This window comes from Scophthalmus maximus, chromosome 14 (genome assembly GCF_022379125.1).
Source record: "Scophthalmus maximus strain ysfricsl-2021 chromosome 14, ASM2237912v1, whole genome shotgun sequence".
NCBI lineage: Eukaryota > Metazoa > Chordata > Actinopteri > Pleuronectiformes > Scophthalmidae > Scophthalmus > Scophthalmus maximus.
In genome coordinates this window covers 12,117,501-12,142,968 of record NC_061528.1, presented here as the reverse complement: position 1 = coordinate 12,142,968, position 25,468 = coordinate 12,117,501, and the positions used below count along the sequence as shown (strand labels likewise).

Below are 25,468 nucleotides of genomic sequence, written 5' to 3'. Positions count from 1 at the left end.
CATTCTAAGGTTGAGATCTTACAATATTACAGAGAAACTCAACAGATCCAACAGACTGTGGAGAAAAAAATAACCTCCCTTTTAAGAAGAAGAAACCTCTATCAGAACCGGACTCATTGTGGGCGGAGCATCTGCCTCGACCGGTAGGGGTAAGAGGAGAGAAATGGGGGAAAGAGGGGGAGAGGTGATTTTAGTGAGGCCAAATAAATATATCTTCTATGTCTTCTCACTGTTAAAGACCATATTTGGAGATTGTAGATTTTCCCTCCCTATTAACAGCACACCACAGTGCTGACAGTGTGTCCCCTGCCCTTTATTCCTCACCAACACAGTCTTTGCCTTTTATTCATCTTCCACAACTTTTATTTATTCAGTGAAGAGTATAAAATGGTTGCTAACCAGTGGTGAAAGAGAAGGACGTTACAGGACGGAACCTCAAAACTAGTGGTATAAACAAACTTTGTTTTGGTTTGACTTCAGCCCTCTGGTTTAAAGCTCTTGAAACGTACAGAGTTTAGTCCGGCGAAAGAAATATTAATGAAAAATAACTTCCCCCCCTTTTCTTTTACTAAAACCCTAATCATTCCACATGGATTAAGCCGCATAAAGGTAGCTGTCATTTTTAGATAGGCCCAGAAAGAAAAAGATCTGATCAGACTGATATTGTGTAATACTGTATATGTTCCACATGGATCGCAATGCAAGACCTCATTAGCAACCCATCTCTGCAAGACATAATAAAACAGACCATAACACTTAGTATTGCACTTAATTTATTTAAAGTGAGCACAAGCGGAGAAGAAGAATAGTGGATAGAACTCCTTCAGAGAGAGCATGATGTGAATTCATTTTTAGCAAAACTGTTCCCACTCGTCCATTTATTCTCATGACAACTTTCTGTCAGATTGTTAGATTGTACTAAAAAATGACTGAACAAAATCTAAAAGTACAGACTGTAATTTGTGGTAATTATTCAAAAATATTACTACAGAAAGGGGAAACGGCTAAAAGTTAATGTTTCCCACAAAAATGCAAAAGACCAGCAGTTACAGCGTGAGAGCAGATTTACCAGAATATGACAGAATGACAGAATTAATATTCTGGACCCAGTTACTCATTGGTACCTATAAAGGGGTTGAAGAGAAAAAAATTAATCAGTAATTTTTAATGAAATAAAAAAGTGAATTATTTTCAGCAGTTGCCAGAGTGTGTAAGTTCACCTACCACAGTTATAAAGGACATTTATTTTATGAAGATCTAGAGCGCTGGGTCCATCTCGCTGGCCTATGGGAATGTAAGGATCTGGTCTGGGGATTATTGTTGGCCCACCATCTTCAGAGAAGGCATATCTGGTTCAAAGACACATAAAGTATATGGTAGTAGCGCCCCAATATGAAAAACTTGTCATTATGCCCCCTCAAAGAGCAGCTTACCTTCCATAATGCATGACAGAGTTGTAGTCATATGGGCTGTTGAGATTATTCGTCAGCTGTTTCCTGAAGTTATGCATTTGGTCTGTGGGAGCACAAAAAACAAAGGACTGTAGACTAATAATTTGATGAATAGGGGTCAAACTAAAAGTCCATCTGACTGAAGAAACTAAATGTCCGGAGGCGATTATTCATCCTCACCTGGCATGATGTTTTTCCATACAATTGAAACATAGTGGTCCCGGTCTGAGCGGGACTGTTCGTGTACAAAACCAAGAGCGTGCATGAACTCGTGGGCGGCCACTCCTGACCACATGCATCCAGGAGTCTGCAGTGACAAGGTCTGACTTCCCCCAGTTTGCCCCAGGAACGACCAGCAGCTTAGGGGTAGAGAGACAAAAAATCACATGTCAGTACAAGGCAATATCACAACAAAAGAATTATGTATAAAGATATATGAAGAAACATATCTGTTGCAATCATACTCACCCATATCTCGGCTGAATGTCAAGGAAACTGGCTTCATGTGTGCGTGGAACAAATTTAATGCATGTTCCAGCGGAAATGTCTTGCATCCCAGTTTCTACGGTGATTCTGTCCATGTCGTCTACCATTTTTTTTTAAAGAGTCATAAAAGAAAAAAGTAATATTTGAATAAAGATTCAAACTTTAAATGGCCTTGTAACACCTCTTTAAATATGCTGATTCATACCATATAGTGGGGAGAGGATGAATGGGACATAAACAAATCCATCAACTGACTTGGGCCACAGACAGGCATTGCCAGGGCAGGTTATTGCACTCTGTATGTATGAACTGGCAATATCTCCCTCTCTGAGCGTCAGTCCTCGAGGGCCCCGCAACCCTTGTGAGAAAGAAACAACAACATTATATCGAGTCCATGATATAAGAGAAAGCATAATTGTATATAATTAACAGTTCACTTACTGCTATTGACCTCCAGGATGTGATCCATGACATTCATTTCCTCACGGTCTGTAAATTCATCTAAATGCAAAAACAAATATAGTTTTAAAAGCCTTCCTCTATTTTGCATAATGAGATCGACCATGTCAATGTAAAGAGTTATTTACATGCACGATGAAGTGCACGTTAAAGTAAAAGTGCCCGTAGAAGCCCACCTGAGTATTTCCTTTTCAGCCTCACCTTTCCCTCATGGACTCCTGTAGAGTTCTGCATTACAAAAGGTGCACGTTAAGGCAGTTTGGCTGCAAAGCACGACGACACTCAAAACGGGGTCTGATCCAAAAGTATCTAGCGGTATCTAGTGGTACTGACCTTTACAGGTAGAGTGTATGCCTGGGTCAACAAGCCAAGCACGATGCCCAGGAGGATGATGGTAGAATGCATTGTTGTGTTTCAGATTGGTATACCAATGTCAGTCTGCGGTCTTCCCGTGCCAGAGCTAAATGAACTACTCACCTGCCACTGGATCTATATACCTACTTCTTCTCCTGTGCTCTATACTGATTGGGCACATGTTCTACGATGAAGCATGATTAAGACACCCTCATCAACTACTCTCAGTAATTTACCCAAGTCCGCTGCTGAGCCGTAACAGGTGGTCCCGATGCTGACCGACACTTGTGCCTTGTACTTATGGCACGTTAAGATTCAGCACTTTCAGAGATGAGACACTTAGAGGTGTTTTGCTGCTGGATATGATACAGCTCAGCAGTTGCTACCAGGAGAATAACTGTTCGCCCAGTCCAACAGACCAGCAATTTGTGTCTGACTGACCTGGCAACCAGTGATTTTGTGATAAACTCAGTTGATAACCGTCTTGACGGCAATCATTTTGTCGCATAGTTAAATATATAAAAACAAAACCTTCTCCTTCTCCAAATATCATTTCTATTTTTATCAAGTGGCAAATTCTGAGGGAAGAATTTAATGTGGCAGCACTTTATTAAAACTTGCCTCCGTGGTTACTGTTAAGTACACAAGTGCGATAAAATTTCTGCATTTGAGTTCAGGCTTCATGGTTTGAATCACAGATCCTTACATTTCGTGTCATATCACAAACTGATTCAAATAAACAAATATTACAGCATGATCCAGGTTTTAATTCTTCAAATACTTTATTTCACTGTAGCGTTATGAATGCAAACATGCATGCAAGTAGAAGTACATTTTCATTACATTCATATAATCTTTGATTCATTTATGAATTGACCAATGCTGGATATATATATATATATATATATATATATATATATATATATATAGGGTATATAGTGACACTTGGATGACTACTTTAAACAAAGTTATAATGACTGTCAGTGTTCCTCTCACACATCACTTTACTATAACTTTCTTAACATAAGCAATATGTCTTGTTTAGACTCACACAGAGGAAAATGCTGACAGAAAGCTTGGATTAATTTTTATTGGAACTGTTTCCAGGACTTAATAGCAATTTCTTATATTAGCTTCCAATACAGTTTCACTTCCACTTGGTTTGGTTAATAATCATCCTTGCCACCTGCGGAAGAGACACAGAAAGGAATCAAACATTTGACAGTGATGGACATTTCTAGTATGATTGGCCCTTTTTCCATTACAGTAACTAATTCTGAAATAATTGCCGGGGGATCGTTCAGCGTGTTTGGTACAAACCGCATTTATAAAGCTTGTTGATTTTCATCTTGTCAATGTGGCTGAGAGTCGACGCCTGGCCCAGCTTAATGTCCTTTCTGTTCTTAGGAATGATGGTTGGCTCGCCACTCTGAGAGTAGGCATACCTAAATATATGTACATATATAATAGACATTCTTAAACATGAATTATACAACAAGATTATTCAGTGATCTAAGTGGAATTACTTACATCCCAAAGTGCATGATTGAGCCGTAGTCATATGGTAGGTCCAGACTGTCAGTCCGGAATTTCTCAAAATTCCTCAAACGATCTTTTGGAAAATGAAAAACATTTTTTAATGCTTATAATTGTGAGCATTTGTTCAGATTTTTTTCAGAAGCATGTTACATCTCCCTTTAGAAAATGAACGCTTTGAAATTACCCCTCCAAATGTTTGGCCACATGATGGTGACATAGTTGTCCCGGTCAAAGCGAGACTGCTCGTGCACAAAGCCCAGGGCATGCATGAACTCATGGGAAATCACTCCAACTTGGAGGCAGTGAGGGCTCTGGAGAGATACGGTCTGTCTTCCACCGCGTGCACCAAGGTAGGACCAACACCTGGATTAACACACACACACACACACACACACACACACACACACACACAAAAACACAACACAACAAAAAACACTTCATTGGGTAACTCCATATTTCCAATAACTGCTGCTACTCAACAATGCATTTCCCAAAAAATGATTTAGAAAAAAGCAGTAATATCATTTTTTGTAACAAAAACTACCATATAATGTATCAAACTTCTCCAGGCAAAAGGCCCCTCACCCAGACTTTGGCTGGACATCGATGTAGTCTCGCTGGTGGGTCCAAGGAACAAACCGCACACAGGTACCTTTCTCTATGTTCTCCATGCCTTTCTTTATCAACTTTGTCTCCATCTCAGCTGTTCATTAGTTAAGATGTAACGGAAGAGGCAGAAACAATTTATAAATTATGCAAAATGATGATGTTGAATGTTTGAAACAATGATATTGTTGCACATATTTAAATACAGAAAACTACATTTAATTTAGTGATTAAGTGAAATTTAGAAAAATGTATTTCAAATACATACAGTATTCATGTGATAGTCTGTATGCAAGGTAGACATGTCCGTCCACTGACTTCGACCAGAGGCAGCTCCGTGCAAAGCAGACTTTGGAGCGCCTTCCGGCGGAGACAGCAATGTCTCCCTCTCTGAGGCTGGTTGTGCCGTCAATGACTCTGGAAGCTGAGACAAAAAAAGTCAGGGGAAATCACATCACTCTAGACTGGAGAACAGGAGCTCATCTATTACGGGATGTTGTGTAAACTGCAAAGGAATTATAGTAAATTGTGTGCAACTAACTTTGGAACTCATTAGCTTTAATGATTTCATCCATTGCCGCCCCAACATCGTGCTCTTCGCGCTCTTAAAAAGAAGAGTTATTAGTCAACACTTTTACTCTGCTCGCTCTTAAATTAACCTTTTGATTAATACACATATTGTATTTACTGTACCTTTGTAGCCGATGGGGCCCCATTTAGGACTGAACAAAAATTTCTGCAAAAAAAGATAAAAGTTGTAGCAATTCCGTTCATGAAAGTTCTGAGAACCACAGTCCTTCTCCAATCCTGTGCATATTTACCTGGGTATGAACAGCTGAGAGATAGGTGGAAACCACGCACAAAAGGATAATCCGGTCCATCTTTGCAGGTCAGCTTTGTCTTCAGTGTTGCCATTTTATCTGCAATCGCCTCGCTTTATAGGTGTTCCCAATCACTGTGCTGAGATAATACCCATGATTATGTCAGGTAAATTGCATGGTAACTGTTACTTGTTTGTGAGTGAGTTTAATCCCCAAATTAGTTAGATTCTTTCATAAACAACAACTCCAACAGTAGGATAATGTGAGGTGTCCCCGTGTGTAATAACAGCTCCACTTCAATGACTGGCTTTTAATGAAATGGTTTAATGTGTGGCTCAGGCATGGGGCAATTTTAGGCTTTGGGTGTATTATATACTTCGCAGGAGTACTGTTTTGTTTCTACAGAAGCTAAGTTTACCAACTGTTGCCATGTAGTGTTTACTGTGCTCATATCAGATGAAACGTAAATGTGTTCGTGTTGAGTAGAAGAAAAATACTTCGCCCGAACAGGGACTTGAACCCTGGACCCTCAGATTAAAAGTCTGATGCTCTACCGACTGAGCTATCCGGGCTCTGCCGCTGCACCCGGAAGCTGCATTTATATGCGAAAAAACCCCGACCCGCGCTCACTGCTACGTGAGGCGGTGAAGCATGCAAGTCCTGCTAGATCATTTTTCAGGAAAAAAATTGATATCATGAGCAACCTTTCGGGCAGTACATGTCCAACACGACATGAGGATTTCACGGTACGATGACGTAGACGATGAAGTTGGCTAACAAACTAGCCAATTAGCTTAATTCACCTGCCTCTGATGCTGTCGGTGGCTACAGCTAATGACGTCAAGAGCAAAGTGACAAGTTGTCGATGAAACCGAATGAACTTCTCTGACAGCTCACCAACATTTGTTGACTCTGTATTTGATCTCGTTAAATCGCAGGAGCAGATCAGAGAGCGGCGGAAGGCCATAACCACAAACAGCCTGAAACTGGAGGAAGTCCAGAAGCAGAGGCTGCGTGTCGAGCAAGAGACGATGCTATGGTACGGTGGCTGTTCAGTTTGGGTAACTTTGGTTAAGCGGGGTTGGTGTTTGTAAAGTTTTGTCTGAACCCCAGTCGACCTACCCTGAGAAGAAGACCACGAAGGCTTTCGTCTACCCCTCCTCCTGGCCTCTAATGTAAAATAACAAAATCATAATAACGCACTTAGAAGTCTCAATCTTAAGGCCTCTGTCTTAAGTAAACACAACTAAAGCAATTTTTGCAAAGAGAATCTTTGAGAGGAAAGCACTTGACCACATCGACACTTAAATGGATTAATCAGATCAAATCTGAATTGAAATTAAAGAGCTGCCACAAACAGCTGATGTGTTCAGACTCTCGCCTGTTTGTAATTTTATATTTCATCTAACAGTCAAGATTGGGTGCAAGGAAAGATAAAGGTTTACTCACTTGTTAATCAACAGCAAATTGTAAAATGACTGCATTCATATGATTGTGTTTCCAGTCTCAGCGACCACTCAAACCGCTTTACAAGTTTTCTGTCACACCGTCATGTTCAGAACATGGAAAGACACGGCTACCTTTCAAATTGGACCACTTGTGTTTGAAAGACACTATGTTTGCTCCCTTGTAGAGAGGGATCCCAAATCACATCCTTTTTACATGACTGACCTGAGTGAAGTCTGGCCAACTAATTCTGCAAATCTAAAAAAAATATGCACACATAAGTGTGATATTGAAGTGTGTTGACTTTTGTGGAGCTGTTAAATGTCTAATGAGTCCGACTGTATCTCGCAGCACCAGAGAAACTGAGCGGAGGGCCGAGTTGATGATGGCAAACAGCGGAGTTGTTGATGTGTTGCAGCAACTGGGCCACTTGCTGCAAGAGGAAAGGCGTCTTTCTCAACAACTGAATGGTCAAGCCCCTGAGGACAGGTATTGTACTGCGCTGTGCTCACGGAGAAAGGATAAATAAATAAATAAATGCACAATCCGGCACTGTACATTCACTGTGTTTCAGAAACCAACAAGACGATTTAGAGGAAAGGAGTGAGCGACTCACAAACAAGGCCAGAAGCCTCACTGCAGAGATTTTGGAGGTGAAACAACGTCTGGCAGAGGCCAAGGATCGTAATAAGGCTGGTAAGGGAAGATTGGAACATGTCTACATCCCGGTCAACTTGTATGTGATTCAGTTTGTAATATGCCGTGTTTTTTTTGCCAACAGCAGAAGCTTTGATCCATACACCAACGAGCACACCAAAGTGAAATCAAAGCAAACCTGATTGAATCAAAAATGTACTTTGTTTTCTTTTGAAAGTTATAAATTAATTTGTTTTACTTCTATGTTGCATTTAACTATTATCACTGGTTTTGTATATATTTTGTTGCACCCAATAAAGTGTTTGACTTGATATTATCCCACAAATACGTAATGATCAGTCATGTATCCAAAAACTCCCTATGTTCATTCCACAAACACAATATAACCTTACTGTTGAATAGGTTGATATACAGCATAATACCAAACAGGCTTGTACTTTTGTATACACATGTACTATGTGTATACAAACAGACTTATGTATAAAATTGACACACTTTATTATAATAAAATAAAAAATATATCCATGAATAAACTAATGAAAAAGTAAGATGGGAAAGTTCAAGTTAAAAAGCCAGTAAGAGGGACATTTAATTTATATCTAAATTATTGTATCAACTTATTGAAGTTTTAAAAAAGCCCAGTGTTTCTTTAACATACATATAAAGATATATATTTTTAACCGATTTAATCATTCAGATTTAAATTAACAGTACATCAGTCATTCCATACAACTGCAAAAGCCTTAGCTTTACACTGAAATGGTTGATGAATTCCTCTGAAATATGAAACTTTCATGTATAGTCACACAAAGAGCCAGTAAAACGTGTGAAACGCGTGATTAATGTACATTCAATGCTGCAGGAAACACGGGCTTGTTTGCAGCCTTTCGCCTGTGAACGCCTCACGCTGAGGCCTTATGACGCTCCGAGGCTTCCGTAGTTTGACAGGAGGGAGCTGAGCGGGAGGCGACGTCGCGTCAGCGAAGCTTCATTTTTATGGTAAGTTGCTATGTTTAAAATAAGGGAACTGTAACTTATACTGTATATTATTCACTTGAAAGCGTCTTAGAGAAGCGAGAGAACGACTCTGCCTTTTTAAAGATAAAGATCGTAGTCCCTGCTGGTAACTACACGTGTCGGTCAAAGGACGTGTCTGGCCAGGTTTACATCAGCTAAATTAAGATTAGCGTTTATAATTGCGTTGCAATGGGCCGGTGGGTTGTGTGTTAACGATGACTGGAGTCATAAGCACACTAATGTAGTTGATCATTGTGTATGTCTCCGCACGAAACGCGTTCCTTTGGAAAACACTGAACTTGAAGTCGGTTTCTCTTGTTTCCACTGCCCCAACAGATCATGACGTCCAACGCCGACCACCGCTCCATCTTTGACTTGTGCCCCAACGACGAGGCTTTGCTCGGGCTGAGAGAAGTGAACACCGTCCCGAGGCAGCCAGTCAACACCGAGCCAGCCTCACACGGTGTGTGTATGTAGCTGTGAAGCTGTGAAGCTGTGAGTCCATGTCTGTTATTCTGTCTGTCATGAACCCTTGTGTCTGACCTCCACACAGAGAGGGAGGATGAGAGGCAGCGGGAGGATGAGAGGCAGCGGGAGTCCAGCCTGGCCAGAGACGTGTCAGAGAAGATGGTCTGCTCAGCCTGCAGATGCCCCTTTGTTAGTCGCGAGGAGCAGGTGATTGTCAAACACTCGCTCTGTTCTGTTTTAACAGCAAAAAACGTGTCGGATGTGATGAAGACTGTCCCGCCCCTCGTCTCCATTTTTCAGACGGAGCACTACAAGCTCGACTGGCATCGCTTCAACTTGAGACAGAAACTGGCAGGACTGCCACCGGTCACCGTGGAGGAGTTTGAGAAGAGGACCGGAGCTGGTGAGGAATCATCTGATCGTGGATTATGATTACAACTAGATTGTCTCTGACATATAATGTGGCTGCTTCCTTCTACTGCAATTATTACTGACCAGCTCTATCATTACAATCGTCATCGCTGCTCTGCCTCTCCCTTCATATCTGTCAGACATCTTCTTTTTGCATGAATGTTTTAAACATTGTTATATCTCTCCATTTATATTCAACACTATCTTTTCTTATAAATGTTTTAAATATTGTTATTTTTGTTAATGTGCTCTTTACACATCTATTGCACTTGTGTCCATCCTGGGAGAGGGATCCCTCACTTGTGGCTCTTCCTTGTTACATATTTTTGGGGGGGCGTTTTTCCTAACTCTAGTCGGGGGTTAAGGACAGAGTGTCGCACCATGTGCAGATTGTTAAAGCCTATGAGGCAAATTGTGATTTGTGAATATGGGCTATACAAATTAACTACACATACATGGTTTAGCAGGGGTTAAAAAAAGAAGTGAATGTAACAGCTAATTGATTTTCAGTTATCGCTTTCCAGGAGACATGTCAAGTATCTCGGGCTCAGAGTCTGATTCCGATGAAGAAAAATCAAATAGCGATGGCGGTGGTAGTGGTGGTGGGGGGACAAGCAGCAACGTCACTGGCACAGATAACGAGAGCTCCGCTGAAACCAGTTGTCGTCTCTCCAGCAAAATGGTTTTCCAGAACTCAGCAGGACAGTATGTGTCAGTCTACCGCTGCATTCTGCGGGGGAAGGTGAGGCTCAGCAGGTACAGTACGATACAGTGCAGCCTGTTATCTGTGTGACCTTCGATTTTAATGATAACTTCATGTTCTGTGCCTGCAATCGTTTTTAGTTGGACGCCGAGCACGATGCCGGACCCTCTCTAATAGCCATAAGTAAGAAGACGGTGTGGGTCATTCTCATGACAGGCGGAGGCCACTTTGCTGGTGCTGTGTTCCAAGGGTAAGAGGGCATTGCATGTTATTTTTATTTTTACACTTTAGATCACAAAGTGAAAGGACACAAGCATCTGGCCAACACACCTCATTTGTGTCACAGAAAAGAAGTCCTTCAGCACAAGACCTTCCACCGATACACAGTGCGAGCGAAGCGAGGCACCGCTCAAGGACTCCGAGACTCGCAGAACCGCAGTCACACACCGAAGTCTGCCGGAGCTGCCCTGAGGCGATACAATGAGGCAGCGCTAGTCAAGGCAAGATTACAGTCCATTCAACTACACCTCTTTTGCCTTTTCAGTTACAGCCATGAAGTGTTCTATTTTATTTGCTGAATACCAACAAAATTGGCCCTAATAAGTTGAAGGCTGATGTTCATTAAACACCCATAACTGATGATCCACTTAACCCTGGTAAGGTCCTTCAGTTGAATTGCATTCATTTTCCGTTAGAACCAATGAAAGCTTCTGCCGCTCCTCCTCCTCCTACTGAGAATGTACTGGTGCAGCCACAGAGCCTACGGTTCTATTATGCTCATGTTATTGTTACAAACTAAATGAACAAACTGAATATACATACAATTCCACATCTATAAAGTAATTCATGTAAAATGTTGTAAATGCATTTGGTCTGCATTCCTAACTTTTTCTTGTCAATACGTCTAATTTGGGAGGTTAGGTACATTTTTCCGTGTGCTGTTTCTTAAAACACTTCTGTAACTTTTTGCAGGACATTCAGGATCTCCTGGTAACCTGGGCTGAATGCCTGAGGGAGGCCTCTGTAATATTTGTACGGGCCCCTAGCTATAACAAGACCATCTTTTTTGGCGGCCGGGCGGCTCCCCTCGACAAAAAGGATCCCAGGATCCGTACACTTCCCTTCGCCACGCGCAGGGCGACGTTTCGCGAGGTAAAGAGGGCACACGAGGTGCTTTCCACGGTTCATATTTATGGTAAGCTGAAAAACATACTTGGAGTAATAACATGTTGTCTGCTCACTGTCACACAGCGAGGGTATAATCAGAAATATCTTAATGCAGGGAGAGACGCAGACATGTCTGCAGTTTTCAGTCCGTCTAAGAAGGCGTGGAAAAAAACAGTCAAGCCCGTGGCACAGAAAAACTCTGATCAAGAGCCAGGTAAGTTTAAGAAGTTTAAATATACACTGTGAACTCTCTATTCGGATAAAGTATCATGGCAAAACATAGCTCACAATAATGAGGTACGTTTATTGTTGTTTCTACATGTAGTTAATTAACTGTGAAATGTACAATACACTTCCTTTATTTTTGGCATCAGCAGAGCAAAACGGCGACAGCTCAGATGAAGAAGGGAGTGGAGAGATCCAGCTGGAGATGGTGGAGCTGACAATAGGAACCCTGGACCTCAGGGAGAGTGAAATATATCCCTCCAGGCACAGGAGGAGGAGGAGGAGAAAGAAGGAGGAAGCCAAAATGCAAACGGAGGGTAGGTCCAGTCCAGTGTGCCATCACGTAGGTGGATATAGCTACATTATGGGAAAAACAAGGAATGCTTGACTCTTACACAAAAGTTCTGCAAAGTTTATGAAACTTCATGTCGATCTGTGACAGACTTGAGTAATACAGAAGCAGATGATCAAGAAGAGGAGGTGCCGGGGGCTGTGCCAGCAGAGGACGCCCCTCGAGAAACACAACCGAAGAACAAGAGGAAGAAGAAAACGCAGAGCAAGAAACAAGTGGAAGGTTAGTGAATGCTTTTTCCGTGCTATTATTCCTCATATCTCTCCAGTTTGTCACTCTCGAAACTCATTATTAAGCTTTCCGTGTTTTCACAGAAACTGTCGATGAGCCATGGGAATATGGCCTGAGGGATGCTCTCTTTACGGCCTGCAAGGTTGGGGATGTGGACACGCTGAGTGGACTCCTGGAGTCACTTGGAGAAACAGCAGAGAGTACAGAGCAGTTGGTGACCAACCCCTCCGACGTGCCAAGTCCCCCGACTCTCCTTAATAAGCCCATAGACTCGTCAGGGTTCACTTTGCTTCATGTTGCATCAGCAGCGGCACAAAAGTCAGTGGTCAGGCTACTCCTCCATGAAGGAGCAGACCCGGCCTGCAGGTATGAAAATATAGTGCAGGAAACTTCAGTTAAAGTACATTTCAGTCTGAGTTTGCCCCAATGTGAACATTATCACTGAAATATTCCTTTACAGGGATAACAAAGGGCAGACCCCGTATATTGTCGCCCCTGACAAAGACACGAGAAATGTCTTTCGTAAATACATGGGTGAGAATCCTGACAAATACGACTACAGCAAGGCCCAGGTAAGAGCTAAAAACGTAACACGTTTCATAAAATACAACGCAGAGCGCTTTTGGCTTACACCTGTGCTCCTTAAGGTCCCTGGGCCACTGACGGCAGAGATCGAATCCAAAATGATGGAGAAGAAAAAGGCTCAAAAGGCATCGAGAAGACAGCGAGAAAAAGAGCAGAAGGAGGAGAAGAGGAAACAAGAGTTGGAGGCAGAGGAAAAGAAGAGGTTTGCATCTCTGACTGATCGTGAGAAGGTGAGTCCACATGCATTTGATCACTCAAGTTTAAATTAATTGCTTGGAAAAAAAAAAGTTCAAAATGTTCACTGTTGGCTGGTTGACGACAGAGAGCTCTGGCAGCAGAGAAAAGGTTAGCGGAGCAGGTGGCTGCATCAGGAGTCGGCGTCTCGAACATCAAGTAAGTCCCACTTATTAGGACTTTTATCATTTCAAATGTCTACTGAAATTCAATGTGTTTTTTATTTTTTGTTTCGGTTTGTCTTTGTCACCAGGAGGTGCTGGTCGTGTGGGGAGTCTTTGATTGGGAAGATCCCATTTCAGTACCTGGAGTATTCATTTTGCACGCCTCACTGCGTCCAAGCACATCGAAAAGGAAACGCTCCTCCGGGCAAGAGCTAACAGCCGTGTGGACATTTCTAGTTGGCAGGAAACAACCTCATGAAAAGTACAGGTGGATTTGTGGAGCCCTGTTAAGACTCATGCTGGTTTCGCTTTCAACTCTGAACACATTTCAGATGTCGTTTTACTGAGGACTTAGTTGCATATCCTATATATAGTATATATATATATTATTCGCAGTATGTGCAGTTATGGAAATTGGAATACAATAAAAAAAGAGTAATACTATTTATGGATCAGTTATTACCCCCCCCCCAGTGAATCATTGAATCAGTGAAACTGTTTAAGAATAATCAAGCCACAGAAATAATGCAGAACAAAAGCAGCATCCTTTCTCATGCCAGATGACTACTTCCAATTGGCCTCAGTCAAACCTTTAAAGATTTATTTTTTGTACAGCTTTTGCAATATAGGATTTCTGAGAAAAATGTTACAAATTTCAGTGCAATGATTTTTAAGTAGTGAGCTGTGGCCGATCCATAAAGAAAACTCGTAAGTGCGCCGGCGCCCCCTCCAGCTCTAGCACTGTGATATTGTTCGGTAAGGTGGTACTGAGCAAGGGTCCTGGGACGTAAAGAGTCTGTTGAGGGCCCCTGGCTGGCCAGTATCGTCCCAGGTTCACGCCATTAATCCAAATCTGACCCTGATGTAGAAAAGGAACGATGTTAACGTCAGAAAGGATGCACCCACACAGGAATTCTTTGAGTCAAAATGCCTCCCTCCCATTACCTTTGTCCATTCACTGAGACTGATGAAGGAGTCCCAGGCTAAGCCACTGGGTTGTAATGTCCCCATGTAGAAGGCCGGTCCAGCTGAAGGTTCTCTCTGAGGGGCAGCAAAGGACTCTTGACTGTTCGCATGAGGCCATCCACCAGTGATGGCTCCGTCGATGTCCAAAGAGAAGATCTTCCAGTCAGTCAGTATATCTTGACCCAGGATCAGATCGCTCAAGAGGCCCTGCAGTACACAAGCTGTATTACAACCTCGCAGTAACTAACACTAACACCTGGAAACAGTCTTCATTCAAAAATTTTAATCCATGTGTATTTTCTATCACATTTGTTATTAAAACACGGCTGCATCAATCTGTTTTTTTATGTATTAATGCATTTACGTCAATATCTCGGGTAACATCTTTTGGATGATTATGTATAGCCCTTTAGATAGGAGACAAACACCAAAAATATGTTTTTATTTGGTGAAATAATGCCTAATGGTTATGCCCATGTTCACTTAAGTCAGGACAAAAGAAAATCAATTTTCTTTAAAGAGAAAAGAAAGATGATGAAGTACATTATGTGCACACAACATCGAGGTCCGTGGATCCACAAACAGCTGGGAAAAGTAAAAGTTATTATTCGGCGGGGAAAAAAATGGCGTTGGACTTCACCTTGTAGTCATTGATTTTGCTGCCAAAGTTTACCCTGCCCATGTTCTCAACAAGGATGTCCAGTGTGTCCCCCTGCTGTCCAGTGATGTTCATCACCAGCACTGTGTCTCTCTCCAGCAGGCCCTGGAAAACCTGTTCACGCAGACACTCACATAGTTACTAGTATGAACATTCAAAAAATAAATAAGTAACTGAATCAGAACTTTAAATTTCCCAACATTTCATTACATGGAAAAACATGCTTGGAGTGAACCTGTGTCGTCCCCCCCCCCTACGTGACATGGACATCTGGTTGACCAAAACAACAAAAGTTCATTGTGGAGGCTTACCCCATTGACGGACACATATGCACGGTCATGAACCCCATTCAGCGGCGAGATAAGTGGCGTGGGCTCTGAGAGGTCCCGGGGCAGCGTGGTCTGATACAGCATGTATCCATAGTACTGAGCACAATAGACATGACAGGTTGCAGACACAACAGTCTAGAAGTTCTCCACTAGTCCCTCCCCTGTTGTTTTGACTCCAGAGAGACACCGTACCTGTTTCATCTCCTCAAACGTCAGAGGATACTGAGATTTGACCGGCCCCGGAGGCGAAAGAGTGTTCAACACACCACTGATGTTAGCAAACTGTAAAAGATTTTTGCATTAATGACATCCCATACAGCTCAGTATCAAAAACAGTATTTAGCATTTACCTTCCTCAGGGTCACAAAGCCATAGGCAAACTTGGGAGTCGCTGGTGGCATGGGTCCAGAGGGAATCTCTCTAAACTGCAGAGAAAGGGCGATGAATTAATCATATCCCAGACATGTGTACAAATTTAATCAGGACAACAACCTGGGTGGGTGGCAGCAGAATCACAAGTACCTGCTTAATGACATCCCTGATGGCCAACAGCTTCTCTGTGGGGTCTCCTGCTTCAGACAGCGGGGCGTCGTAATCATAACTAGTCACCACTGAGCGGAACTTGGTGTCATGATCAGCACCTTTGGGAGTGAGGAACGGGAGAGTCACACGGAGACGACTGCACCACAGGACGAGCTTTAATATCCGGCACTGATGTAGCGACTATGAAAACAAAGGACTTTACCGTTCCAGTAGCCAAAGTTAGTGCCTCCCTCAAACATGTACCTGAGAGGAGAGAAGGAGTAGACTGTATTATTTCAGGGACATTTTACCGTTCATCAAACAGACGAGTTGGTGATTGGTGCAACCCTCAAGGTTGAGGCTGATGATATTATTGTTATTGTCAGCACATCCCATTTAAATGAGAATGGCTAGTGTTTCACTGTTCCCATGGGCAAGTAATGTGTGCAGCCACAGCCTGTTATAGCTTATTCCTCTGTGCCATAGACCTCCCATGTTGTCCGAACAAATTGGATGGATGGATGGATGGCCATGGATGCTTTATTGATCTGAAGGGAAATTTATATTAGAATTAGAGACCCTTTAATGAACCACACTGCTGCGGTGGATATTTTATCGCAACAAACAGAGGCACTGTGGTTTATTTGGAGAAATTACAACAAGTTATTCAAGTGGATAATTAACCTGTTCATTCTATTTTATATGTGGCAGTTAATGCACTTAATGCCTCTCCTATTTGAGTAGAGTTTGTTAAAAATTGTAAAGATTTATGTCTTTAGGCCAAATCAATGGACTTGTGAAGCTGGAAAGAAATGTATTGCTTTGTCTTTCCACAGGACCTGGTGACAATAAGAACAATACCGGGCAGCGGTAACCTAATTTGAAGGATTAAGAGTTTGGGGAGACATACATGTTGACGTTGGCCCCCATGGTTAGCATTTCTTTGAGCATTCTGCTGGCCTTCTGAGCATCAACCACTGCATGCTCATCTCCCCAGTGGTCCAACCAGCCAGTGTAGAACTCTGAGTTCACCTGGAAAGCCATTTAAAACATTTTTTTCTATCCTAAATTGAGTTAGATGAGTCAGAATGACCGAATGGAAATAATTACAAGAATTCACATGTGACCAACCAGGGGTCCTCGGGGCTCAAAGCGTCTCTGCCGGCCGAAGGCTTCAGTTATGTTGGTGTCTGAATTAAGGGAAGAAATGGGACCAAATTGCAAATTTCTTCACAAATGACTTCAGATAAGCCGCCGGTGCTATCTCCTTAACACACCTGTGCCAAAGTCTACCGTGGCATATAATCCATCCAGAGTCCCGCACATCATTTCCTTGTCCGTGTTTCCGTCGGTGGTGAACAGGAGCGCGTCTTCGCCGAGAAAGAAGCGAAACAGAGTCCGAAGGTGACGCATGTATCTGTAGTCACAGGCGTAGTAGCTTCCATATTCATTCTCCACCTGCAGTAAAGGGAGACGATTAATTCAAACCAAGATTAAAATAGTAACTTTGATAAAAAAAAAACGTTATAGGTGCATACTCAACACTCTACCTGGACACTAATGATGTTACCCCCATTGATATAGAGCCACGGCTTCATTTTGGGGAGGAGAACATCAAGCCAGTAGCTGACCGCCTGCAAATAATCTAAAGCAGGAGAAACAAATAATAAATCTTGTATGTTATATAAAAAAAGAGCAAGATACACATGTTGTTACATATTTACCTGTGTCAGCAGAGCGAAGGATGATGTTTGGTTTCTGAAGGAGCCACGCTGGCAATCCACCCTGGGAAGGAAGAACAAGTAGCTGTATCAAATGTACAACATCACAGACGGAACAATGTCATGCATCAGATGGAGATCATGTTACTGATTTCTGAGTAAAGTGACTAATAACAGCCAGAGCAGGTTGAGGTCTCCCTATCTCTTAAGTCTAGTCTCTAAACACTATAAACCAATGGTGAATTAGATTCATCCAGTTTTACTTTTTAAGTTTTATGAAATTAACTTTAAATAAAAATCCCACCATAATCACACAGTTGCCTGTTTTACTGACACAACTGAGAAACTTTGAATAAAAATTAAATTTATTTCATGAGGACTGTTTAAGTGATAAAACCCACAGCGTCCAAAATGATTCCTTACTTTAATTGTAAATACCCACTTTTGTTTGTCTGAAAGGAAATGTTTTGTGTTATGTTTCATTCTTTATCATTTGCATGTGATGCCACATTGCAATTTTTCATTCAGGCTGTTATGTTGTGACCTGCATTTGTCCAAATTCCTGTCAGAGACTATGTCTCTGAATTCTGAACAGTCTTTCTTTGAAGATACTGATTAGCCTTTGAATATTGAAACAAAGCAAAGCTCAGTGTTAACACCATTTCCCATTCTGCGCAGATGTACGGTCCCGGACGCAGGATGACCAGGAGACCTGTCCGATTGGCCAGATCCAAGAAATGCTCCAAATCCCTGTCGCCTGTGAAGTTGTGGACTCCCTGTACGGGTTCGTGGAAGTTCCAGGGCACATATCTGTGGGGAGGATATCTATTAATGAAATCAAACCATTACAGGAAAAGGTTTTATTTCTAAATACACAAAGTGTGTGTAATTCAAATGTTCAATTTATGTGTTCAGCTTACACTTGGATTGCATTGAGGCCAGCCATGTACATCTTCACGAGCCGGTCCTTCCAGTACTGCTGTGGGACTCTGGAGTAGTGGATACTGCCGGAGATGTACTGGAAAGGCTTCCCATCTTTGAGGAAGCAGTTGTTTTTGTAGTCAATAGAGAAAGATCTTCCTCCAGAGACCTGCAAGAGGAAATCACAGTGACAGTGACAGAGGCAGAGGCAAATGATGCATTTTAATACCCTGCATTGAATCCTAATACAAACAGTACATCTGCAGCAGTGTGGACAGATGTTGTCACACCATCCAGTCAGCAGGTGGAAATATACTCAATTCTAGCAAGGATTGTGAACACAACGCAACATAGAAAATTGTTCCTGTTTTAACTTGTAGGAAACGTTTCCAGCCACCACAGACCTGTGGGTGATCAGGTGACTTCTCTTTTACTAAGTGAGGCCACTATAATTTCTCTCTTACCAGGTTTTCACTGGCACACAGACAGGCGAGGTTGACTGCGACGAAGAGAAGGGCCGCAGCAGCAGCAGCCATGTTTCCCTCTGACGCCTCGACTCAAGACTGGTGCCTCTTTGCTACATTACGACTCTACTGTCTGCTGGTGAGTCCTGATCGCCCTGGTGTCTTCTTCTTCCCCGCATGTCTGTTCAACGGCGAGGCCACGTGACCATCCGCTATCATGTGACTCTCATTGGGCCAGTCTGCAGGGTCCTAAACTCCGCCTACCTCAACTCTACGGAGGAGTAATATTGGCAGGTATGAAAAAAAAGATCTATTTGTTCTGCAAGTGATTCCATCTTTCCACGCTTGTGTGCTTTCTCCTTCTGAACAGACAGTTTCAGCACAGTCTCTTCTAAGACACCAACACTGATCACCACACTGTGTTTATGTGCTAGAAGAGAAGATAATTTCCTTGCTGTTAAAACTGATTCTGCAGAACAATTTCCCCAATTCTTCCAAGAATATACTTCTACACCACGTTTTGTTGAGGCAAACATTAGTGGTTTGATATATTCTTCGACGTTAATTGACTTTAATTCTGAAACGTTTAGTTTGATTTTATTCTTAACATTTTGATTTCATTCTTGAAATACAAATGGGGAAAAAATCCACCTCCTGCCAGAATAAACCGCTTCGCCTACTTGTATTATTTATTTATATTATATTATAACGAATCAGAGGAAGATGACGAAGAAACACGTGGCTTAAATGTTTATTAAAAGTAAAAAAAAACCCTTTTAAAACCAGGCCCCACGCAGCAGACACTTCTTTTTGTGATGAGACTGTGATGCTGGTGACATTATGATATAATAATACATTTACAGTTATGCCTATAAAAGACACTAGATGGCACTTCAATACTTTGAGAGAACCACACTGTGCAGAACGTTGTGCCTCATGAGACAATGTCTGTTGTATAAAAAAGAAAATCTCGGATATTAAATCATTAGTTCAAATCATGAGTCTACTCATTCTAATATGCATACAACAAGGTAGCTTTGTTTTCTAATGATTGTTTAATATTGTATTTTAAAAAACAAAACAAGCTTTAGTACACAAACTGTTTCAGAAAAGCACGTGTGGACCCATGCTGTTCCTTACTAATATATTCAACTCCTTTCTAATTTTTACTCAAGTAGTCATGACGGTGCGTTATGTGTCTGTTTAAGTGAACGTTTCCAGGGTAAAAACAAAACTCTTGTCATTATAATTGAGGCAGTAATTTGCTTCTACTTGTGTTTGGTCAAAGAAAATCAAGAGTTTTGTCCAGGACACTTGCTGCCCGCTTGCACATCAATACGGTTACAGAGAGCTCTTCAGGAGGGAGTGAAGCAGATGATGTTGCATTGTTAAACGGAAACGGCAGTTTATCTTTGTCTGTCATGTAAAACACAAAGCTGTTAATCTCGGTAATTTGGGTTAATAATGCTTGCATCTGCCTGCTGTCCTGTCATTGCAGGCACACACACACCCACCCACCCCCACACACACACACACACACACACACACACACACTTTTACAGATGCTTTTACTCTCTTTGCTTTATGCCCTCTGTCGAAATTATTGCCTATACAGTAATTTAATTTCCTGCCTCAATATCCATCAGTCTCCTTTTTAAGAAGACTGGAAGCTCACAATTGCTAATGGCAACTGATTTCAGCTGCAGATAGAACAAATGCTCGGCCTCTGTGGCTCATTAGCCCACTGTCAGACACAGTTAATTGTCCTGGGAATGAGAGGAGGGACGACATACATGGGCTTGTAATTTGGTTAGGAGCGCGATAGTGCCCGAGGAATGCTTGTCAGCATCCCATCTTTGAAGCCCCTGTACTTGTGGAAAATGGACCTTCAAACCGCAAAAAAAATCCCAGTGACTAATGCACTGAGGACAACACCACTTACTGAGGCACTGCAGCAAGAGTGGAAGTCTAAAGGAAGTGGCTACTACAAATATTGTGACTCTCATTGCTGCTGTCGCAGATGCTGTTAGCAGTGATCATTTTGCATTCACTACTCTGCACATGACTGTAGAATCTCTTGATTTGACTTGCAAAACACTACCCTCAGCCTCTTTTAATTACTGCATGAAGGTACAGACCCAGACGGGCCTACAGTAATTGGAGAGGGCAGCCCCTGATATGATGGGAGACACTTGCCCTTGGGTCGGGCCTCACCTCAGTGAAGTCATCTCCCCAGAGTCTGTAATTAGATCGGGCCACCCCCTCTGTCCCACCACCCCCAAAATAAGCCCTCTTTGTTGTCTGTGGTGGAGGCAGGTGTATTCAGCTATTCCCCTGCCCCCACATACCCCCACCTCCTGGAAAATACAGTGCAATTCACTTGGATCAGCTGATGTTAAAGGGGCACTCCACCAATCTACACTAATTTACATGTAAAAGACCAGTTTATTTGTCACGAGGAGTAAAACTCGGCCTGTCTTCTGTACCGTAGCAGTGGGCCTCTCTTTCACACATTCACACCCGGGTGGGGAGCAGCGATGTAATCATGGTGCCTCCCTGGATGTGGAAGGGAGGAACTGAGCTTTGAACCTCCTACTCTGCATCTGATGACCAACCTGCTCTGCCTGATAGATGCACCTGATTTTTGATTTTTGTAGATTTACCAGACAGGGGTGACTACAGAAAGATGCTACTGAGTTGCATTGTGGAAAGTGTGGGGCCCCACCGTTTTCCAAGCTTAATTGTAAATTGCTGAAGTAACATTTTAATTCCTATATTATCACTGATGTGACTGATGCCTTATGTAAAATTACAGGTGAAAAGTACATTTATTTAATGGCTGTACTATTTACTTGAGTATTTACACTTTTAGTTCACTACATTTCAGTGGAAGATATTGTATAGTACTCCACATCTATCTTCTCGATTAAAATAACTAAACCAGCTTATACATGTCGCTGCAAGTTAACCTGCTGTAGCCAAAGGGTCACAATACTTCTTGTACTACTGATAAAGATATGCGTTAGTTTAATAGCAGCTTGTTGATTATCATTTTTTAAAAAGTTTGATCATTAGTCCTGTTTGTTACACACCAGTGATTGTCTTTTGCCAGATGTGAACATATAAGGTAAAGCTCATTGATGAGTGGCGTAACAGTTGAGGGAAAGATAAATGCTGAGCTGTCTGTGATTCACTAAGTTGAATCATATATGACACGAGACAGGCCTGCAGAATTCCTTTTAGGTCTCCATATCAGTCCCTCTGTGTTTTCTCAGGCTCTGAAGGACCATTGAGTCACTGCTGGGCTCACACGGGTTATTACTCTGAACTCTGAAGGAAAGCTAAATAATAAACAAAAAACATACAACAAACTAGGCAAAGGTCCACTGGCATGTTTGCATTTTATGACATAATTTTTCGAGTTACATAAAGCATGCCTCAGATAGGAACATAGAGAATTAATACAATCTGACTGTGGGAGCACTGGAAAATGAGGCTCTATAAACAAACAGGAAGTTGACAGTGCAGGGGAGCATGGGAAGTGTTTTGAGCTGGCACTCATTCTTCAGCCTCAAGGAAGGTATGGTATGCGTTTGGGAGTTGAAGTATGTCTGAAGAGGAATGCTTGTGGTGAGATATATTGTGAAACCCTGCTGCTTGGACTCAAACCCAGGGAAGTCCAGCTGATGGAGAGTCTTAGTATGTGGCACTTATCACAGTGATTAATGTCGTTCTTCCATTCTCTCCCCTTCTTTTTCTAGTAAAATGTTTACCGTCAATGCACAAGCTTTCTCAGTTTATTTGTACCTTAATTTGAGCTGTACTATGGTGGCCCTGAAGTGCAAATCCCTAAGGCAAAAAAGAAACCGCAACGGCTAAAAAGAAAAAAGAAAAAAAAGCAGCAAAGTAAAAAAAAAAGAAATGCCAGTTAAGAAAACACAAAAGTAAATTAGAAAACACAACGACAACTTTGTGCTTTGTAGGGAAATGTTTACTGACATTATAAATCAAGTGAGAAGCAAAGTCATTTTTCTCATAGACTTGTATAGAATCCTTTTTTTTTTGCAACCAAGGAGTCGCCCTCTGCTGGTGTTTCCAGAGAATACAGGCTTCAGGCACTTCCGCATTTGCTTAATTTTCCAGACCCTGTGACCATGTCCATTTTTTATGTACAGTCTATGTTTGCCACTTGGTCTGGACAACCCGAAATACAGCCAGATAAAGCCTGAATGAACCTGAATATTAGCATAATATGTCTCCTTTTTATCAAGTGTCTAAAAAATTACATTTAATTCGATTTAGAATTGCATTTGTCTTTGATTGCATTCATGAATGGGAAAGATTTCCTGTATGTGCTTCTATATTGTAGCCTCTATCATAGAGATTTTACTGATATAGGTGTGAGCGATGCTTCCAGTTGGAGACCTGTTGACTCTGCGGTGTCGGGATCAGCCGCATTATTTAATAAATGTGGCACCAGGGTTTTGTCATCGACCATATTTACACATTAATCTGACGCTGCCAGCAAGAGTGATCCAGTATAAATTGAATCACCTTTTGTCATATGTTCCATTTTTATCCAAGTGTTTGCTTTGTGTTCCTCTCCTTTTGCCATCCATCTCGGCTAAACTGCATCTCATTCAATCAATTTTACAGCCCCCACCCTCCCTCGCTCTACTCCCTGTTTGCTTTGTTCCCTGGGTGTGTCCAATAATCCCCCGCTTCCCTGAAGACAAATAAGCAATGGACACATCAGTTTAATTAATGTGACTCAACCAGAACAATCCTTACAGATTTCAAACATCATTTTAGTTAACGTCCCATCAATATTTGGAGGTCTGGTACCTTTAGTCATAAATTGTTTAATTCATATTTTCACACCAATAACTGGAAGCTTTGAGGATAAATCATTACTGATGGTGGATCAGTGATTGTTGTTTAGCTGGCAATTATACATGGATGGGTGCTTTATACATAATCAGCTCCAGTGATTACCAGGGTCTGGTTGTGACTAACAGCTCATGACTGCAGAAAAAAAAAAACTCTAATCAAACAGACGCTCTCAGTGAATGGAACCTCCAGACTTACCCATTATTTGACATGACCCGAGGGTGCAAAAGGATCTTCAGCTGACCTGAATGACTTTGCCCGAGGTCTTCTCTGCCGTGACATGTGACAATTCATCACGTGTCATTTTCTGTTTTCGCGCTCAGGCAGATGTTTATGTAATGGAACCAGAAGACTGATCCGGAATGGTCACGTGGCCTCTGCTTTTGGACCCTGTCTGGAGGAGTGCGTTAAAAAGCCGTCTTTCTTGCCTGAGGTATATCTCGTGCCTGGCTCTGTCTGCATTTCTGAAGCCGCAGATCTTTCCACAACTGCACCGCACGCTGTAAGAGCAGGAAGTGGGGGCAAAGATGGTGCAGCGGATCGGTATGTGTGCGGCCTCAACCATCTTTCATTCTGCAGCTTGTAAAATACAAAAACCAGAAGCTTTTAAAAACATTTATGTTGCCACGTAAATCTTTTACAACCCCATCACCTTTATCCTTGGTCCTTCGTTTAGCCTCTGGTAAATTTCACTGATGTGATTGGAAAATTGGAACTCCTGGTTGTCTTGGTTAAATTTGCAGGGTTAAGGACTGACAACAGTCCTCCATTATGAAAATACATCTGCATGTTTTTAAATTTCACACTCCACACATATGTTTGATGTCCGGCTGGCAGACCTGGCTCTCAGCTGATCTTTTTGTCAATGGTGGTATGGCTGGTGTCTCCATCTGTAGTCACTGATGACAGCAACATGTTGAAAAGCCTGTAGATATGAAAAAAAGTTGAATGGTTTGTCAATGTGAGCGGAGAATTGCTTTTTTTTTTGCAATCAGCATCGAAGTAAATTGGTGTAAGAAATTGTTATATTATTTAAAAAGGTTTAAAGAGGTAATAATGGTAATGTGCTTGGTCTGAGGTGTTTGCCTTCAGGGCTTTCTGCCAGAAAGCTTCACAGAACCTTCAGTTTCCAGTTGCAATTTGGTTAATAAAAGGGTTTATTAACCATGAGCAAAGGCTTTTTGGCAGAAAGCCTTGACGGCAAACTTTTCCCATGAGCATTAACGTTATAAAGCGGTCTATTTCAAAATAAACCATGATCTTTTCCTGAACCCAACAAAGCAGTTTTGTTGCCTTAACTCAATCAAACTGCGTCTGAAATTGAAGCCACAATGCAGTTTTGTCAGTAAGATTTTTCAGCACAAAGCCCAGAGGAAAAACTATATATATATATATTTTTGTCTTTTTCCTCTTTATTAAAATCAAGATTTTATATCTTTAATGTTGTGTTCACTTTTCATTGCTCATACCTTACCTGTGCAATTGTTTTCCTGAAGGGAACAAAGCAGCATATGTAGACCCGCAGGTCTGTGCTCCTCACCCCTCCCTCCCGTGCCTCTGGGGATCATGATGACCAAATGGATGTTTTGTTCTCCTTCCCTTTGTCCTCTCAGGTAGAGTG

The 25,468-nt window shown here is 41.9% G+C and overlaps 4 protein-coding genes, 1 long non-coding RNA gene and 1 other non-coding gene across 9 annotated transcripts in view; 2 read left to right on the top strand and 4 right to left on the bottom strand.

Moving 5' to 3' along the window:
* Window positions 1-798: 798 nt before the first annotated feature.
* hce2l1 (high choriolytic enzyme 2-like 1) lies at window positions 799-2,961 on the bottom strand. The gene is made up of 9 exons (XM_035604048.2): window positions 2,730-2,961; window positions 2,573-2,624; window positions 2,379-2,438; window positions 2,143-2,295; window positions 1,920-2,037; window positions 1,632-1,810; window positions 1,434-1,515; window positions 1,225-1,349; window positions 799-1,124 (listed from the first exon to the last, which is right to left on the bottom strand). Exons 1-9 carry the CDS (start codon window positions 2,799-2,801, stop codon window positions 1,111-1,113), a joined length of 855 nt encoding a protein of 284 aa, XP_035459941.1. The 5' UTR covers window positions 2,802-2,961; the 3' UTR covers window positions 799-1,110.
* A 670-nt stretch (window positions 2,962-3,631) lies between these two features.
* LOC118282725 (hatching enzyme 1.2) lies at window positions 3,632-6,755 on the bottom strand. Of its 2 annotated transcripts, none has more exons than XM_035604049.2 (10): window positions 6,614-6,755; window positions 5,717-5,855; window positions 5,589-5,631; window positions 5,437-5,499; window positions 5,164-5,319; window positions 4,875-4,992; window positions 4,474-4,652; window positions 4,281-4,362; window positions 4,071-4,195; window positions 3,632-3,936 (listed from the first exon to the last, which is right to left on the bottom strand). In XM_035604049.2, exons 2-10 carry the CDS (start codon window positions 5,774-5,776, stop codon window positions 3,917-3,919), a joined length of 846 nt encoding a protein of 281 aa, XP_035459942.2. In that variant the 5' UTR covers window positions 5,777-5,855; window positions 6,614-6,755; the 3' UTR covers window positions 3,632-3,916. The 2 variants fall into 2 exon arrangements, with proteins under 2 accessions (XP_035459942.2, XP_035459946.2); XM_035604053.2 differs by having other exon boundaries at window positions 5,717-5,850; window positions 6,614-6,732.
* trnak-uuu lies at window positions 6,216-6,288 on the bottom strand. Its single transcript has one exon. It is a non-coding gene; the product is annotated as a tRNA-Lys (tRNA).
* Window positions 6,756-8,681: 1,926 nt separating the features above from the next.
* Window positions 8,682-14,677, top strand: ankzf1 (ankyrin repeat and zinc finger peptidyl tRNA hydrolase 1). 3 transcript variants are annotated; one of them, XM_047337245.1, is made up of 16 exons: window positions 8,682-8,818; window positions 9,173-9,299; window positions 9,408-9,511; window positions 9,605-9,707; window positions 10,240-10,457; window positions 10,559-10,668; window positions 10,765-10,918; window positions 11,391-11,613; window positions 11,701-11,799; window positions 11,960-12,127; window positions 12,253-12,384; window positions 12,477-12,759; window positions 12,854-12,965; window positions 13,041-13,208; window positions 13,301-13,371; window positions 13,466-14,677. In XM_047337245.1, the coding sequence occupies exons 1-16, from the start codon at window positions 8,816-8,818 to the stop codon at window positions 13,590-13,592; spliced, it is 2,202 nt and encodes a 733-aa protein (XP_047193201.1). In that variant the 5' UTR covers window positions 8,682-8,815; the 3' UTR covers window positions 13,593-14,677. The 3 variants fall into 3 exon arrangements, with proteins under 3 accessions (XP_047193201.1, XP_047193200.1, XP_035459939.2); XM_047337244.1 differs by having other exon boundaries at window positions 9,390-9,511; window positions 11,963-12,127; XM_035604046.2 differs by having other exon boundaries at window positions 9,390-9,511.
* glb1l (galactosidase, beta 1-like) lies at window positions 13,964-19,158 on the bottom strand. Its single transcript, XM_035604047.2, has 16 exons — window positions 18,958-19,158; window positions 18,493-18,662; window positions 18,232-18,382; window positions 17,576-17,636; window positions 17,402-17,496; window positions 17,129-17,309; window positions 16,983-17,041; window positions 16,762-16,883; window positions 16,075-16,115; window positions 15,852-15,970; window positions 15,680-15,754; window positions 15,522-15,611; window positions 15,312-15,425; window positions 14,983-15,114; window positions 14,322-14,549; window positions 13,964-14,235 (listed from the first exon to the last, which is right to left on the bottom strand). Exons 1-16 carry the CDS (start codon window positions 19,027-19,029, stop codon window positions 14,047-14,049), a joined length of 1,899 nt encoding a protein of 632 aa, XP_035459940.1. The 5' UTR covers window positions 19,030-19,158; the 3' UTR covers window positions 13,964-14,046.
* The window catches only part of LOC118282726, a 7,307-nt gene continuing 979 nt past the window's right edge, over window positions 19,141-25,468 (top strand). The window contains exons 1-3 of the long non-coding RNA XR_004784332.2: window positions 19,141-19,251; window positions 24,171-24,390; window positions 25,344-25,468. The exon at window positions 25,344-25,468 is cut by the window's right edge and continues 979 nt beyond it. This is a non-coding gene — a long non-coding RNA (uncharacterized LOC118282726). The remainder of the gene's footprint in view (window positions 19,252-24,170; window positions 24,391-25,343) is intronic.